Source organism: Elephantulus edwardii, unplaced genomic scaffold, assembly GCF_000299155.1.
Source record: "Elephantulus edwardii isolate Elephantulus edwardi_28Jun2011 unplaced genomic scaffold, EleEdw1.0 scaffold00218, whole genome shotgun sequence".
NCBI lineage: Eukaryota > Metazoa > Chordata > Mammalia > Macroscelidea > Macroscelididae > Elephantulus > Elephantulus edwardii.
This window is the reverse complement of record NW_006399968.1, coordinates 344994-364052: the sequence shown is the minus strand read 5'-3', so window position 1 is coordinate 364052 and position 19059 is coordinate 344994. Positions and strand designations below refer to the sequence as shown.

At 36.3% G+C, this 19059-nt stretch overlaps 1 protein-coding gene across 1 annotated transcript in view; it reads left to right on the top strand.

The window, feature by feature from the left end:
* Window positions 1-19059, top strand: part of AIDA (axin interactor, dorsalization associated) — a 117566-nt gene that overhangs the window by 77642 nt on the left and 20865 nt on the right. The window contains exons 5-6 of the mRNA XM_006898033.1: window positions 13884-13947; window positions 16208-16311. Of these exons, the coding sequence (XP_006898095.1) occupies window positions 13884-13947; window positions 16208-16311 (168 nt within the window). The remainder of the gene's footprint in view (window positions 1-13883; window positions 13948-16207; window positions 16312-19059) is intronic.

Here is a 19059-nt window from a genome sequence, read left to right as displayed (position 1 = left end):
AAGCACTGTGGCATTTGGACAAGAACAAACTGGGAGGAGGGTAGAGAGAATAGTGCAACAATGAATGAATGGAAACCCAAAATTTCTGTAAATGTGTATGAAAATTAATAAAATATAATTATAGAAAAAAGAACCATAAAAAAAATCAGTTGCATTTCTGTACAGTGGCAAAGAGAGTATAGAAAAGGAGCTAAGATAAACAACACCAATCTACAATTGGAAAGAGTGTTTAGTTTTTGTCAAAGGCCTTTTCTGCATCAGTTGATAGGATCATGTGGCTCTTGTTCTTTGCTTTGTTAATGTGATAAATTACATTGATTATTTTTCTTATGTTGAACCATCCTTGCATACCTCTTATGAATCCCATTTGGTCACAGTAAATTACTATTTTTTTTATGTACTCCTAGTTTCTATTGGCCAGAATTTTATTGATGATTTATTTCATCTATGTTCATCAGAGATACTGGGCTGTAGTTTTCTATTTGGTGGCCTTTACCTGCTTTTGATATAAAGGATATGTTTGCTTTACAAAATGAATCTGGGAGAATTCCATCTTTTTCTGTTTTCTGAAATTATAGAATTGGTGGCAGTTCATCTCGGGATGTTTGGTAAAATTAGTAAACCATCAGGTCCAGAGCTTTTTTGGGCTGGAAGTTGTTTTATTATCTATTCAGTTTCTTCTTTTGTAATGCATCTGTTTAGGTGTTCTACTTCAGCCTCTATCAGTTTGGGTAGATTGTGAGTTTCTAAGTATTTGTCCATTTCTTCTAGGTTTTCCTATTTGTTTGAGAATGTTGTTGTTGTTGTTATTGTTTTGTTCCTTAGAGTCACTTGTGACTCACAGTGACTGATGTACACTAGCTCTGAAGCCTGCCCTGTCCTGAGGCAATCTCACTGACTCTGACACACCTACCCCCATTGCCCTAGTTACTGAGTCAATATAATCTGGGTTCTTTGTCTCCTGTGCTTTCCCTCCACCCTTCTGAGCATGATGCCCTTCTCTCCAAGGATCAATCCCTCCTGACCACATGCCCAAAGTATGTGAGACTGAGTATCAAAATCCTAGCCTTTAAGGAGAAACTTGGTTTCACCCTTTCCAAGACAGACCTATTTGTTTTCTTGGTAGTCAATGGTATGTTAAAGACTTTTCCAGCACCACAACTCAAAGGTATCATCAATTCTATCATCCTTAGTCATTATCCAGCTCTCTGATGCATAGCAAGTAATTGGAAATACCATGGACTGGTTCAGGCGTACCTTAGTGTCTATCTAGACTGACATTGTAGCTTCTCAGTATTCTGAAAAGACCCTTGACAGCAGATTTACCTAATGCGATTCACCTTTTGATTTACTGACTTCTTGTGCCTCAGGCGTTCATTGTGGAACTGAGCAAGCTGTGTCTGTTAACAGCCTCAATCTCAAGCTCTGGTGGCCTAGTGGCAAAATGCTGCACTGCAATTCCAGAGGTACGTGGTTCAAATCCACCAGATGCTCTGCTGGAGAAGGAGTGGGCAATCTCCTCCTGTACCAGTCAGATCTGATTTGACCGTACATGTAAAAATAATCCAATTAAAAAAAATAACAACAAAAAAACCCCCTCAATCTCTTCTCCATCCATTATGGTGCTGCCACTTGGCCCGTTGTTGAGAATCTTTGTCTTCTTGATGTTGAGCTTCTATCCATATTGAAGACTACAGTTCTTGACATTCTGCAGCAAGCACTGCAGGTCCTCCTCAGTTTAAGCAAGCAAGTTTGTGTCTAGTTTTTCATAATAGTCCATTTTTAGCCTTTTAATTTCAGTTGGTTATGTTGTGACATTGTTTCTTTGATCTGCTATTCTGATTATTTGTATTGTTCTTTTTCTTTGTTAGATTTGCTGGTGGCTTGTTGATTTTATTGAGTTTCAAAGAACCATGTCTGTCATCCATGAACACCCACCTGGCTTCTCTCTTATTAGGCTGCTCCTAACGCATGCTTGGTCATTCAGTCTCTGCACCTCTTCCACTGAGACATTCCATGAGAATTCTTTTACAGAACTTTTAACTCCAGGAATTTTATCACCTGGATGTGGCCACAGGTTCTTACTTACAGAGTTCAAATTGGTACATTTCAGAAAAAACCTTTACAGAATCTATTTGTTTTCAAAACTATGCATAATACCCTTTGAAAATAATTTCTCTTTTACAAATACATCTTATTGAAACATCAAAAGCACACAGATATAAAAAAGAACCATGTCCTGGTGGTGTTGATAGTTTCAATTGTTTTTCTGTTTTCTATTTCATTTATTTCTGCCCTGATTTTTATAATTTCATTTAAAAGTTGATGTGTTTTCTTGCTGTGGTTTTTCAACTTGTTGGAGATGTTGGGTTAAAGAATCAATTATAATTTTTTCCTTCCCTTTTGATGGTTTTCTTTATTGTTATAAATTAGCCTATGATTACTGCTTTGGCTGTTTCCTAGAGGTTTTGGTAAATTGTATTTTCACTGTCATTTGTTTCAAGAAACTTTTTATTTCTTTTTTTTTTAATATCTTCTATTACTCACTCATGTTCAAGCAGGGTATTGTTCAGCTCCCAAATGTATGGGGTTTTTTTCCCTCCTTTATCTTCTTTTTATTGATTTCTAATTTTGTAGTATTGTGGCCTGAGAAAATGCTTTCTATTATTTCTGGGGGTTTTTGTTGTGGCTTTTTGTTGTTGTTGTTTTTGGTTTTTTTACTTTAGTGGTGCTTTGCTTTGTGACCTAAAATATGTTCTATTCTGGAGAATGTTTTGTACAAGTTTGAATATATATTCAGCTTTTGGGGGGTGCATTAGTCTGTGTATATCCATGAGATCGAGTTAATTCATTGTATAGTTTAATTCTTCAGCATCTTAATTGAGTTTCTTTCTGGCAGTTCTGTCTTTTCTAGAGAGTGGTGTATTGAAGCATCCAAATACTATTGTGGTGTTGTCTATTTCTTTTTTTTTCAGTTCTGTTAATATTTGCTTTGTGCAGTTTTCAGCTCTGTCATTTGGTGGATAGATATTTATTATGGTTATGCCCTCTTGTTCTATTGACACTTTTAGAATTATATAATGACTTTGCTTGTCCTTTGTGATAGTTTTTACACTGAAATCTATTTTATCAGAGATTACTATTGCTACTCCTGATTTTTTCTGTTTGCCATTTGCTTAGTGTATTTCCTTCCATCCTTTTATTTTTAGTCTTTATCTTCACTTTTCAGGTGTGTCTCTTGTAGATACTGATGGGTTTTGGTTTTTAACCAGTCTGCGGCTCTTTTTCTTCACTGGTGCAATTAAACCATTCACATTCAGTGTAATTATTGAGAGACAAGATTTTATTGCTATAATTTTGTTGAGTTTGTTTTGGTGTTGTTGCTGGTTACTTTGATCCATCCTGCTTTCTGTGGCATCTCTGTAAGAAGGACTTCCCTCATTCAGTGTTTCCTGCAGTGGTGGGTCTTATTTCACAAATTAATTTCTGTTTCTCTGAGAATATCTTGATTTCTTCTTCATATTTGATTAATAATTTTGCTGGGTACAGTATTCTTGGTTGAAAGTTGTGCTCTTTGAGTGTTCAATGTATATCATTTTATTGTCTTCTTGCTCACATGATTTCTGCTCAGAAATCAGCACTTAATCTTATTTGCTATTATAGGTTGTTGTTGTTATTATTTGTTGTTTAGTCACTTGTGCCTCATAGTGACATTATGTACAATGTCTGTGAACCCTGCTCTATCCTTTGCTAATATTATTGTCTCCAGCTCTTTGCAGATTTCACTGTAATACTTTACTTTGTCTTCCCATGCTGCCCTTTGAAATCTGTTTACCTCCCTAAATTTTTATTTCTTCCCTTTGCTTTGGCTTCCCAGGGCTCTAGTGCAGTATTCAGAGTCTCTTCTGACATCCATTTTGGTATTTTCTTCCTCTTTTGTCTTTGTAATGAGCTTTTGCATTCTTCATAGATGTTATTCTTGATATCCTCCCACGGCTCATCTAGTCTTCACTCATTAGTGTCCAAGTTCTCAAACCTGTTCCTGATATAGCTCTGAAATTCATGTGAGATAGACTCAAGGTCAAACTTTGGTTCCTGTGCATTTGATTTAATTTTCTTTAGCTTCAGCTTGACATTGCATATGAGTAGTTGGTGGTCTGTTCCACAATCAGCAGCTGGCCTAGTTTTCGCAACTGATATTGAGATTCTCCAACAATTCTTTCTTTCATACTTGGTCTGAATCCTATGCATACCAACAGGTGAAATCCATGTGTATATTCTGTGTTTATATTTCTTATAAAAAGTATTTACAATGTAAATCTTTGAATATATAGAATTCTATCATTCTAACCCCAACTTCATATCTGCCACCAAGTCTGTGTTTTCCAACTACTGATCTTTCTTCTCTGTTCCCTTTGCATTTCATCATCCATTATTATTAATACATCTTCATTATATGTTCAGTCGGTTCCTGCCTGCATAAGTTAGTAGAAATCTTCTGTTTCCTCCTTTTTGGCTCTAGTTGTTGATGCATATATTTGAATGATAGTGGGTTTCTTGTATGAGTATGGATATTATGCTATCACAACATTTTATTTCAAGATGGATCTAGAAAGAACATTTTTTAAATATGAAAGCAACCCCATTTTTCTTCACCTTTTCATCTCCAGCATAATAGATCATATGATCATCTGATTCAAAATGTCCCATACCAATCCATCTCTTTTCACCAATATCTAGTATGTCAATATCTTTGTGTTCCTTTTTTCCCCTTAACAATATCCAATTTTCCTACATTCATGCTTCTCACATTCCTTTTACAATCACTAGTGTCTGTTTACAAGTATTCCTCCTCCTTTGTGTTTTCATATTTGAGGGCTCAGCTTCAGTGGCCATATATGCTAGTCTAAATATGTTCTATTGTACATAGGGTTTTCGAAGGCCTTTTATTTCAGAAATGGATGGCCAATTCTTCTTCCTAGTCTGTCTTAATTAGAATGCTCAGGCAAGCATTTTACAGAAAGGAACCAGTGAAGGATATTTCCCAGTTATGGAAGCTGCCAATATATTCAGTGTTACTTCCCGCCCTTGGCACGTTTGTCTTGATCAGCCCTTTCCCTGCTCCACCAGCATCCTCTTCCACTCCTACCTACACCTACCCATACCTACCTACACCTTTCTCCCCCTATCCAGCCTAAAGCCTTCTGTGATTCCAAATGCCTAATGCTGCTGTTGGTCTCTTAGGCTGTGGCCAGTATCTCTAGAGCTCAAGAGTCTCTTAAGTCCAAATTCCAGGTATTAGGGTGGGCTTTCTATCTCAGACAGTTCTGAGGAAAAGTCTATTGCCTTGAAATTCTGCTCCTGGACTGACTTCTTGTGGGTTAGTGCTTCATCTCTTCCATTTGCAGCATGCTGCTATCACAGTAGGATAATTTCCCAGGAAAGGGTAATGTGTCCTGTAGGTCTGATACAGAAGTGTTTTATTCTTGGCCTGAGGACCCAGAACTATTTAATCTATAAAACTATAAAATCTCCTGCCTCTATGTTCAGCCCCAGAACTATTTAAGCACTCGGGTTCTACCTGCTGGACTTCAGGGATTGTGGGTATACCTGCTTGGATAGAGGTAGGCCTTCTATAATTCTGTAAATTTTTGTTATGAGACCCTTGTCTGATCTGGTATTGCCAAATGTTTTATCTCAGTCGGTAGGTTTTCTTTTTCATGCTGTTGAAAAATGTTTTTGATGCAGACAGGGATTTCATCGTTAGAAAGTCCCATTCATCAATTTTATGCTCTCCAGATTGAGCATATCTGGCTGTATTTGGCATCTCTTTATACCATAGACTAGGCCATTTAAGCTTGATCCCAATTTGTTTCTAATGAACTTTATGATTTTGGGCTTTCCTCCCGGTCTCTGATCCACCTTAGTTTATTTTTGTATATGGTGTGAGATGTGGATCCTATTTCAGCTTTCTACAGGAAGTAGTCCTATTTTGCCAGCACCGTTCATTGAAGAGGTTGTCATTTCCCCATTTGATCAGTTTTATTTCCTTGTCAAATATCAGTTAACCATAGATAGCTGGGTCCATTTCTGTGTTCTCAGTTCTGTTCCATTGTTCTGTGTGCCTGTCATTGTACCAGTACCATGCTGTTTTGGTTGCTACCACTGTGTAATGGGTTTTGAGTTCAGGGAGTGCTATGCCTCCCACTTCATTTTTGTTTTTTAGAAGTGCTTTGCCTATTTAGGGAGGAAAATATATTTTTATAATGATTTATTCTTCTATGTTTTAAATTTTTCTGATGATTTTCATTTGAACTTATCCTTTCTTGGTCCCTGGCTGGTCCAAATGGTTAAGTGCTTCACTCTTACCTGTAAGGTTTATGGTTCCAACCTTACCAGAGTTACCTCAGAAGAGAAGTCTGGCTATCTACTTCTGAAAGGTTACAACTTTGGTGGCCACGTAGAGCAGTTCTACCTGTGGAGCAGTACTTGGTGACTCTGGCATGATCTCAATTAACAACATTATCTTTAGGTGATTTTAATGCTCTTTTTTCTAAGAAAACAACTAACTAACTATATGTTATATATCATCGTAGGATATGTACTGTATCTTTGACTTGATGAAAACTGGGTGGTTGGTATAAGTTAATCACTTTAGGGATTTTTATATAGTTAATAACTTTATTTTAGAATAAATAATTTTTCTAAAAAATTGGTATTGCACTATATTTCAGATTAAGTACTCTCAGTCAAAATATCCTTTACTGCTTCTAATGCTGTAGAAAAGGAGCATCGACGAATAACTTCAATATAGAATTAGTAAATTTATTTAATATGTGATTCTTGTAAGGATTCTTAAATATTAATTCTTGGTAATCTGTCTGAAATTCATACTGAAACTAAGATTTTTTAATATACCAGTTGTTTAATTTTCATATATTTATCTTCCATAATATGCTTGTTCTTACCCAAACCTATCTTCCACCACCACCTTATAAAATTCCCTTCCATTAATTCACACTTCAAGTGTCCAAAGAAATTCTGCTTTCTGAGAAAGCTTTCTCTGCTCTCCCTATAATTAAGCTGCCTCATTTGTTTTATAGAAGCACTTTTCATATATCCATTGTGTTAGTCAGAAATGCATTTTTTCCTATATTTGAGGAAACTCAAGGAGATTAACCTTTGCATTTTCTCTATAGAGCTTAGATTCAGTGCTATATAAATATTTGGTAAATTTATTTTATTTTATTATTTTTTGTTTCTGTACTGTCAAATAGGATATGACTGGTACAGGAGGAGATTGCCCCTCCTTCTCCAGCAGAGCATCTGGTGGATGTGAACCACATGCCTCTGGGATTGTAGTGCAGCTTCTTGTCATTAGGCCACCAGAGCTCCCTCAATATTTGGTAAATTTTTGAGAAATTGAATAGTGATGAGTAATTTTAGGGAATCCTTTCTTACCATTTAAAAAAAATAATCTTTCTAATGGGAAGCATTTTTCGTTTTGTCTCCCAAAGAGGTGAAACACATCAACTACAAAAGCTTATCATGTTTAGATGCTTTGTGTGGACATGTGTGATTTTTAGCTTCAAGAGCGTGCTTTGTGAGAAACCTGACAGAGGATTGTTTTGAGTCATATCTATATAAGTCCAATTAGGTACATTTTTAAATCACTAGTATAGGTAGAAGGAAAGTGCTATGTATAATCTCCTAAGTGTTATTGTGTACTGTTGGTGGATTTGAACTATGTGCCTTTGAGTTGGCAGTATAACTGCTTACCATTAAGTCACCAGAGCTTAATGTAAAGACATTGAAACTATAATACCCACTTTAGTGAAAATGAAGGCCTGAAGTTGTAAGCAGTGAGAGTGTATTTGGTTTATGTTTTTCTTCTTCTTATTCTAAATTTTTAACATATTTAAATGCATGATTGTTGCAGACCGAGGGTGCCAAAGAATGGAATAATTTTATAATTATTAATAATGAGACGAACAGCCAGGAATGAGATAGAGCAGAGAGCATAAAACAGGGGGCCAGCAGTTCTCCACTGAAGACCCTAAGTCATGTTTCTCTGTGCATTTATTGATAATCTGGGGAAGCAAATAATAAAAGGAATTCCTTGTAAATGAAGCCGAATTTTTCTCTATTGTCAACCTAATGCTCTAGCTCAGGAAGTATTTCACAGGTAGTAACACTTACTCTGTAGGGGGGCCCTAGATGTCTCCTGTCTGCAGGGAACAAACAGCTCATTTTCTGGGATCTGCCACAAGAGAAATCCTAACTTATAAATCTGTAATTCCTTCAATTTCTGAACAAGGATTTTCATATAATATTTGGTATAAAATTTGGCTTCCCATACATGATACTTCAAAATTTCTTTATTTAGAAATAATGAGAGACTATTATGCTAAGACAAGTATTAGCTTTTCAAAGCACTGATATAAGAGAAAGAAAATTCTGCTATATTCTTATACTAAAAGGAACTATAAAATACTCTTACTAACTGATAGGGTAAATGTTTTTGTTGATGCTGTTTTTTGCATAGATTAAAAGTTGGTTTTACCTTTTTCATTATTATTATTAAAAATACAATTTTTATGCTTTTTATTCTCTTTCTAGTTGTATTTTTTCCTGTCATCCACTCCATTTTCAGTGTCTAGCACATATTAGATATGCACATGATTTTTATTCAATTAATGGCTTACTCAAAATGAGAAATCATGCTTCATATCTACACAGTATGTTATTATGTTGTTATTGTTGTTATGTGCCGTCGAGTCACTTGCGACTCATAGCGAACTTGTGTACAACAGCCCTAAACTCTGCTCTGTCCTGAGCCAATCGCACTGTCTCTGACACTCCCATCCCGATTATCCCACTCACTGAATCAATCCACCTCATAGAGGGCCTTCCCCTCCTGCGCTGTCCCTCCACCCTCCCAAGCATGATGTCCTTCTGCAAGGACTGGTCTTTCCTCACATGTCCAAAGTATGGTAGATGAAGCCTCAGAATCCTTGCCTCCAAGGAGCCACCCAGTTTAACCCTTTCCAGGACAAATCTGTTTGTTTTCCTAGCAGTCCATGGTACTTTCAGTACTCTTCTCCAGCACCACAGCTCAAAAGCATTAATTCTCCTTCCATCCTCCTTGGTCCAACTCTCTGATGCATAACAAGTGATTGTGAAGACCATGGCCCATATTAGACACACCTTAGTCTCCAGAGAGACACCATTGCTCTTCAGTACTTTGGAGAGGTCCCTAACAGCAGACTTTCCCATGGCAATGCACCTTTTGATTTCCTGGCTACTGGTGCCAAGAGTGTTGACTGTGGAGCCAAGCAAACTAAAGCTGTGAACAATCTCAATCTCTTCACCATCCATCCTGATGCTGCCAATTGGTCCAGTGGTGAGAAACTTTGTCTTCTTGACATTGAGCCTCAATCCATATTGGAGGCTGCAGTCCTTGACCCTCTGCAGCAGATGCTTCAGGTCCTCCTCAGTTTCAGCAAGCAGGGTTGTGTCATCTGCATAGTGCAGATCTTGATCTTGATCGTCTACCAATCTTGACCCGACATTTCTCCTCATAGAGCCCAGCCTCCCGGATAATCTGTTCTGCATACAGGTTGAAAAGGTATGGATTTTTAAAATAATGCTTTTTTAGTAAGATCTAAGATGACTAAATTTCTGGTCCTCTAGAAAGGAAAAGTTATGGAAGAAATGAGCCTTTTAAAAATGCAAGAATGTACTAGTTTGCTAATTTAAATTTTCCCAAAGAATTTCCTATGTTGTTTTTGTGTTCTGTCAAGTATGTTTACCTACTCATAGCTGACCCTACAGTGATTTTTCACAGGCACTTAGTTGCCCATCTTTGTCCTGTGGAGAAGCTGATATATTTGAACTTCTGCTTTTGCATTGGCAGCACAGTTGTTTATCACAAAGCCACCAAAGCTTGTTTTATAATTCCATATATGTTCTTTAATTTCCTATTTCGTCTGTGAGGAAAGTTGTATTCCCATTTTAGAATTGGAGGAACTAAGATTCAGAATAGTTATATGAATGCTCAAGCACAGCATAGGACTAGAATTTTATTTCCAGTATTCTAAGGTATCTTCTGCCACTTTCTCCTTGCTTATCAAGCTTCAGCTGTACAGGTCTTACCTTCCTTGAACACACCAAACTAGTTCCTGCCCCAGGGCTTTTGTTACTCTAGTTTCTAATACTTGAAAAGCCCTTTGCCAGAACACTGGTAGCCTAGTTCATAAAGATGGCACTGCTAACCCAGAAGATGTGCTTTTCTGGTTTTTTTAATCCATGAGATGCTCTGAAGGAGAAAGATGGGCAGTCTTCTTCTGTGTGATTTATAGCCTTAGAAAACTACCGAGTAGGCAGCCGTGAGATGGCAAAGAGACATGTGAATGGGTTCCTCTCATCCTTGCTCTTGGCTCAAATGTCTTGCAGCAATTAAGCTTTGAAGAAATTTCCCTGTACACCATAGCTACAGTTCTTCTAGCCCACCTACATAATCATTGTTTGTACACTTAAAAACTTACCATAGTATTCTATATTTTGTTTATTGGCTTATGTATTGCCTGCCTTTCTTGACTAACTTCTAAGTTCCATATTTAAGGATGGGGGCCCATCTGTCTTTATCACTGCAGAATTTTGTTTTGTTTTGTTTTCTTCACTAAAACAGTGGTTGGAGCATTAGCAACAGTCAACACATACTTGTTGAAATGAAGAAAGAAACTAAGAGGGAAGAGGGAGGAGAATAAGAATAAAGAAGAATTTAGATGCAAATCTAGAATTCTCTGTTACCAGAGAATTTAGTGGAAGTACATGTAAGAAGTTTGATAAACAAGTATGACTCCTGTTAAAGTAAATATTATACATGTAACCTACACTAAGACTTTTCTCCTTTGGGATGTCAATATGTCATACCCTTTTAACTATTGGACTATAAAATTCAAGATGTATAACTGAGTTCAGAATCATGTGAACTTTTGAATTGCCCAGTTGGTACTATTGGTTCACTTTGGTATTGCATGGTGTCACTGGGAACTAACAGGCCAGAAATAGAGCATTTAATTACAGACTTATGGTACCTCTCCAGAGATAGCCAGACTTGCAGCTCTGATGATGTAGTGTATTGGGGAGTTGTGCTGCCAACTCAAAGGACATACCTCTCTAATGGTTTGAATCCATTAGTGGATCCCCAGGAAACATTTATAGCCTCAGACTGCTCTTTTGGAGAGTCAGCTATGAGTCCATTCTCCCTAGAGAGTGAGTGAGTGAACTGTGTATTGCCAGGATGTAATTGTTACAATATTGATTGACAACGACTATTATACGAGGTGGTATCTTGTTGTTTAAAGAGTTTTCTTGAGGCTAAATCTTTGTGTATGTATACATTTTATAATGAATATTTATATATGTGTGCATGTGTGAGCTCTGGCGGTCTTAGTGCTAAGAAGCTATACTGCAGTCCCAAAAACATGTGTTTGAATCCACCAGCCACTCCAAGAGAGAAGGATGAATAGTCTTCTCCTGTCCAAATTACTGCCTCTAAAAATCGACTGAAGGGTCAGCTGTGGATTGGTTCCTACTTGACAGTATGCAACAACAAAATCATGCAGTTGCACACACACACACACACACACACACACACAGAGAAGCATATATATACAAATAATGTTCCTAGTTGATGAAAACAGTGGATGTTCTTACCTGCTAACCACAATGCAGGAAGTTTGAGTCTATTCGCCATCTCAGAAGGAAGACTTGACGTTCAGTTCAGTGGCTAAAATATCAGCCATTGAAAATCTTGTGGGACATAGTTCTAAGACATGAGGCTGCCATGAGACAGAATTGACTACATGCCATTGTTTATTTCTTTTTCAATACATTTTTTCATAAAAAGAATCAGAGAATTATAACTTTGCAAGTATAGGCTTTATTGAGGAGCTCTGGTGATCAGCTAGTCTTGCTGGTAATATATATATATATTTCTGTGAAATGAAGGATATCATTGTCAGACGGTTTGTGGCTGAAAGCAGAGAATACCCAAAAGAGATTTGCTTGTCCTTCATTGATTATGCGGGCATTGGAATGTGTGGATCATAATAACTTATGGAAACAGTGAGAAAAAGAAGAATCTCAGAACACTTTATTGTGCTCATGGGAAACCTATACATACATTCTGTCTGAACAGAACAAGGAAATACTGCATGGTTTGAAATCAGGCGAGAAGTATGTGAGGGTTGTGTCCCTTCATGCTTATTCAATCTGTATACTGAGCAAATGATTAGAGAAACTGGGCTGTGTGAAGAAGAATGTGACATTAGGATTGGAGGAAGATTCATCAAAAACTTATGATGTGTAGATGCCACAGAATAACTTGGAGAAAGTGAAGAAGACTTATGCAGAAGATCAAAGACTATAGTATAGCCTTTGGTTTGGATTACATTGCAACATGAAGAAACAGAAGTCCTCTCTATTAGACTACTTGGCAACATCATGGAAGGTGGAGAAAAGTTTAAAATTGTCACTCCTTTAATTTTACATGGTTCCACAATTAACATCCATGGAAGCAGTAGTCAAGAAATCAAGAGATGTTGCGTTGGGGAAATCTGCTGTCAAAAACCTCTTTAAAGTGCTAATGAGCAAGGACATTAGTTCAAAGAATAAGGTGTGCCTAATCCAAGAAATTATATTTTCAGTTGCTTCCTATTCATCTGACAGTTGGTCAGTGCAAAAGGAAAATCAAAGAAGAATGTTTGCCTTTGAATTATGTGTTGCAAAAGAATGTTGAATATGCCATGGCCTGCCAGAAAACAAACAACTCAATCTTGAAGGAAGTACAACCAGCATGCTCCTTAGAGACAAGAATAGGCTCATATATTTTGAGAATGTTGTCAGAGAGGGACTAGTCCTTGGAAAAGACATTATACTGAAAGATGTAGAAGATCAGTGAAAGACAGGAAGACTTTCAGGAGGTGGACTGACAAAGTGATTGCAACAATGACCTTGAGAATGGCAGAGATAGTGGGAATGGCACAGGATAAAGTAAGTTTCAGATCTTTGTTCATAGGGTTACTCTGGAGTTATAATCAGCATGATAGCATCTAACAACATATTTTTGATAGGTCATCTTCTCCAGGATGTTGACATTCTTCTCTGTGTCCTGTGTCTTGCCTAGAGCCCTGTAGCTAGAAGAACTATTTAGAGATTTCTTTTCCATGAAAGCCCTGAGACTCTAAAACTTAGTCTATTTCTAGATCTGAGTACAGCTATTTGAGGTATACTATAAGGAGTTCTGTGGTATAGTGTGTAACATGTCATGCTGCTAACCAAAAAGTTGGCAGTTTGAAAACCGCAACTACCCCCTGGAAAAATGATGGACAGTCTCTTAAAGTTTTACAACTTTAGAATCCTAATGACTACGAGTCAGACTTAATTCAATGACATTGGTGTGGGTTTTAGTTTTTAAAGTATAGAGTATTTATTTTCATGGAGCACTGGTGGCATTGTCCATAGGGAGTTGCACTGCTAATACAAAGGTGGCACCCCTCTGACAGTTTGAATCCACCACCTGCTCCACAGGAGAAAGAAGGACACTCTTCTCTCATATGATTTACTGCCTCCAAAAACCTGCTGGAGGATCAGATATGAGGCAGTTCTGACTCCACGGCAATGAGTGAAAGAGTGAGTGATGAACATTTTTCTTTTTGTTACAAGTTTAATGAACAAATACATTGTAGATCTGAAACAATGGTAAGGTTGGGAATCTAAAAAATATCAATATTCCTAGTAAAATTGATTAAAAGAAATAATTTTAAGATAAAATTATTGATTTTATTAATAATTGATTTTTTTCTCTTTTATCCTAGTCCTAAAGAATATCCTTACATATAATAAAGAATTCCCCTTTGATGTTCAACAAGTTCCATTAAGGTAAAGTAAATAACCACTCGTATTTTTTTCTCTTATTTTATTCTCCTGATTTATACTATTCTGCAGATATTTGTTTGCTGTTATTGTTTCACTTAGCATTAGATATCTTACTTGGGAAATTGGAAGTCCTGAGGCTTCACTAGTAGATGGTTTCACTTGGTTTTCTATTTTATTCTTATCCATGGAATGCATCTTTAATAATTTTATCACATAGATATATATATGTAGACATTATGTGGTATTTCTCTGTGTTTTATATTTTTTTTAGATAACTGGAAACATAATGTACTTACCGTTCTGTAGCTCATTTTTTAACTCTATATTGTTGTTATGTGTCGTGGAGTCAGCCACAACTCCACTATGAACAACAGATCTGATCTTTGCCATATCCTTATCTATTCTCATGATCTCTTGATATGCTCAAGCACATTGGTACAGACATTGTGTCAGTCCTTTTCATTGAGGGTCTTCCTTTCCTTCTCTGACCTCTGCATTTCTATATAATGACTTTTTCTAAGGATTTTAATATGTCCTGATAATATGTCCACAGTAGGTGAAACAGTTTTGCTGTCCTTGCCTCTAAAGAACAAATTTGTTCTTTTGGCAGTCCATGGAATATTCATTGCCCATCACCACACCACAATTCAAAGGCATGATTTATTTTTTTCATCCTTAGTCATTGGCCACTTTTTCAGATGCTCAAGAAGTAATTGAAAAGACCATAGCGTGGATCAGGTGGGCCTTAGTCTTTAAATCAACCTCCTTCCTCTTTAGCACTTTAAAGAGCTCCTTGATAGCAGATTTTCTCAATGCAACATGTCTTTTGATTTCTTGACTGTTGCTATCTTGGGTATTGAATGTGGATTCAAGTGAAATGGAATAATTGAAAACTTGCATCTTTTGGCCATCTATCATGATGAGCATGCCTAATTGCTCAGTGATGAGCATTTTTGGTTTTCTTGATGCATTTGAGTGTCTCAAGTCCTCTTCACTCTCAGCAAGCAACATTGTGTCATCTGCAGAATGTTGGTGAGTCTTCCTGTAATCCTGATGTCACATTCTTTATATATCAGCCAGCTTCTCATATGGTTTGCTCAGTATAAAGTATGAATAGGTATGAGAGATAGTGTACAACCCTGACAACACACCTTTCCTGATTTTAAACTGTGCAATACTTCTTTGTTCTATGTGGACAGCTTCTTGGTCTATGTGTAAGGTTCACATGAGCACTCACATGTGTTTTGGAATTAACCATTCTTTTCAGTGTTACTCATATAATTTGTTATGATCCACACAGTCAAAATCTACAAGATTTTACTTGTATGTGGTATAATGATATTGTTCAATATTTTCGTGACTTTGTTAAGTTACCTCTGTTGTGTTTTTGGTTTCGTTTTTTTAGTCGGGTTCTTTCTTTCTTTTTTTTTTTTAAAGAATGCAAGCAAATAGAGATATCTTCCAGTTAGTTGGCTAGGTAGCTGTCTTTCAGATTTCATGGCAGTGGCTAGCGATTATGTCTAGTACTTCATCTGCGTGTAGAATCATGTCAGTTGGTAGTCCATCAATTCCTAGGGCCTTTTTTTTGACAGTACTTTCAGTGCAGCTTAAAAGTGCAGCTTCAGTACCATTGATTTCTTGATAATGTCCTACTTCCTGAAATGGTTCAATGTCTACCAATTTGTTATGGGACATTGACACTCTGTATTTTTTGATGCTTTTTGAATATTCAATATTTTCCCCATAGAGTCTTTCAGTATTGCAATGTGAGGTTTGGCTTTGTTACTCAATTCTTTCATCCTGAGACATACTGAGCATGTTCTTTCCTTTTGGTTTTCTAACTCCAGCTCTTTGCACATTTCCTTTTAATACTTTGCTTTGTTTTCTTGAGCTTCCCTTTGAAATTTTCTGTTCAACTCTTTTATGTCAGCATTTCTTCCCTTTATTTTGGCCTCTGTATGTTCTAGTGCAAGTTTCAGGATCTCTTCTGACATCTATTTTGGTCTTTTCTTCCTCTTCCCTTTTTATAATGCCAGCAAGACTATAAGGATTTTTCTGCATTTGGTAGCTAGGTACCACGGGGTCTCAAAGTAGAAGAGGCAGTTAGTTGTTCATATAAACAGTTAACCCTAAGGTCCAATTTCTTCTCTGTGTTTAGATTTCTTTCATTTGCTTTTGTTATAGACAAATACAGACCAACAGTTGTAACTCAGATAAATATATATAGTTTATAGCTCTCTGCTTTCTATCTTTTTTTACCTAGAAGAATTCTAGCACCTGGTGAAGAAGAGAATTTAGAATTTGAAGATGATGAAGAGGATGACACTGGAACAGGATCTCCTGATTCTTTTCCTGCTCGAGTTCCTGGTAGGTCTGACTTATTAAAAATGCACAATACACTAAGTTAAATAAGTTAGTCACAAAAGGACAAACACTGTACAAGACCACCATTACAAAAAGCCAGAGAAAAGGTTTGCATGTAGTGATAAGCAATCAAGTGTGATTAACAGAGAGGAGAAGGTAGTGGGACTACAAAATTAATTCATAGACAATCAACGTTTATTAAAATGGGCATGGCGAAGGACAGTATGGAATGAATTGATAATTAGACGTTTTGTCATCTAAATGATGTTATGGAGCAGAATAATTATGAATGATTGATTGGAACAAAAACTTCAAGATGCTACATAAACTTTCACTCAAATCGCAATTCTAAATAGACGTGAAAATACACAACACTTAATCCAAGGTCAAGATGTTTGGAACTTATCTTGCTAGTAGTGGGGGAATAAGACCTCGCCACAGACTTTGTGAATCCATGGCTATGTATTGTTGTTGTCGTGCCATCAAGTCAAGTATGACTCATAGCGACCCTAGGAACAAAGGATTTGAACCCTGTTCTGTAACTATCATCATTTCTCTAGTGGCTATTAGTGGTTATTTTATAAGGGAAACTCTGGTGGGTTAGTGGTAAGGAATTTGTCTAGCAATGCTAAGGCACATGGTTTGAATCCAACAGATACTATTTGGCAGAAAGGTGGGCAGTCTCATCTCATGTGATTTATCATCTCTGAAAACCTACTTCGACTCAATGGTATACAACAATTGCAACCAAGTTGTTTTTATAAGAAGCTGCCAATTTTCTATTCATTATGTCTCTACTTTTTCCTATTCTTGCCTGCAGTCAATAAATGTTCTAGTTGTTCTTTTTCATTTTTTTTTGTTTTTTTTGTTCTTTTTTTTGTTGTTCTTTTTCATTTTTATTGTGATTTGAGTGAAAGTGTAAAGAGCAAATTTTTTTTCCATACATGTTTGATTTCATAATATTAAGCCCAATACCCCCATAGTAGTCAAAAATCTTCTTCCCCCCTGTAATTCACATTTCCATTAATATCAGTAGACTTTTCCTATTTATCTGCTGTTGGCTATTGACTATACTTTTTTGGACTTCTATGTCTTCCCACTCTCTAGTGGCATTATGCTGATCATCTACTCCCTTTTGGCCAGTATAACACATTTTGTTTATCTCGTCAGCCTTTGTTGATCATTTTTGATGTTTCCATCTTTAGAATAGTGTGTATATATTGCTAAGAACATATATGTACACATATTACAAGTATCATTTAAGTCCATGCTTTCAACCCTTTTAGATGAATTCCTAGGAGTAGTACTGTAGTACTGTGGGTTCATATGATAATTCTGTACTTAACTATTTGAGGAACTGCCATATTATTTTTATAGCAACTGCATAATTTTAAATTCCCACCAGCAGTGGAAAAGCTTCCAGTGGTATAGCTACATTTCTCCCAACAATTGTTACTTTCTTCTCCCTTTTTATATTTTTTTCTATTTCATTTCTTTGTCAGTGTAGTTTGGATCTGCATTTCCATAAGTGACCTATAATGGAGCTTTGGTGATCCAGTGGTAAATAGTTGCACTGCCAACCTAAAGGCATGTAGTTCGTATACACCGGATGCTACAAGGGAAAAGGATGGGCACTCTCTTCTCATGTGATTTACTCCCTCTGAATTACTGCTGGGTCAGCTGTGAGTTTGTACTGATTCAGTGACACACATCAACAGTGACTTAGGATAATGAGAATGTTTATATATCCTTTTCACCATTTGTGCATTTTAATTTGCTATTTTTAAAATGGGTCATCTTTTCTGTTGTTGAGTTTTAAGAATTTTTTAATACATTCTGAATACTAATCTCAAATATATGATTTGAAAATATTTTCTCTCATTCTGTGTGTTGTTTTACACTTTTTGATGGTGTCTTTTGATGTACAAAAGTTTGTAATTTTGATGAAGTGTACCTTTAACATTTTCTGTTTAGCGTCTCCTGCTTTCAGCATCAAAATAAAAATTCATTGCCTAGAACAAGAGAACATAACAATAATAAATATCTATGCACCAAATGAAAGACCTGCAAAATACACAAAACAAACATTTACAGAACTGAAACAGGAAATAGACAACACTACTATATTACGTGGAGACTTCAATACACCCCTCTCAAGAAAAGATAGAACTACCAGAAAAAAACTCAACAAAGATACTGAAGAATTAAACCACACAATAAACCACCTTCACCTCATAGATATTTATAGGCTAATGCACTCCCCAAAAAACACAGTATACCTTCTTCTCCAATGTGCATGGAATGTTCTCCAGAAAGATTACATTCTAGGTCACAAGGCAAACATCAATAAATTTAGAAACATAGGTATAATACAAAGCATCTTTTCAGACCATAATGCTACAAAATTAGAAATTAATAACAAGAAGATAAAGGAGAAGAAAAATGATACATTTGGAAACTGAACAACACCTTGCTTGAACATGACTGAGTACTAGAAGAAATAAAAAAATGAAACTAAAAAGTTTCTTGAAACAAATGACAATGAAAACACCACTTACCAAAACCTCTGGGAAACAGCCAAAGGAGTAGTCAGAGGTGAATTTATAGCAATAAGCAAACACATCAAAAGGCAGGAAAAATTGACCATTGACTCTCTAACCCAACATCTCCAGCAAATTGAAAAAGAACAGCAAGAAAACCCAACACACTCTAAAAAAAACTGAAATTATAAAAATTAGAGCAGAAATAAAT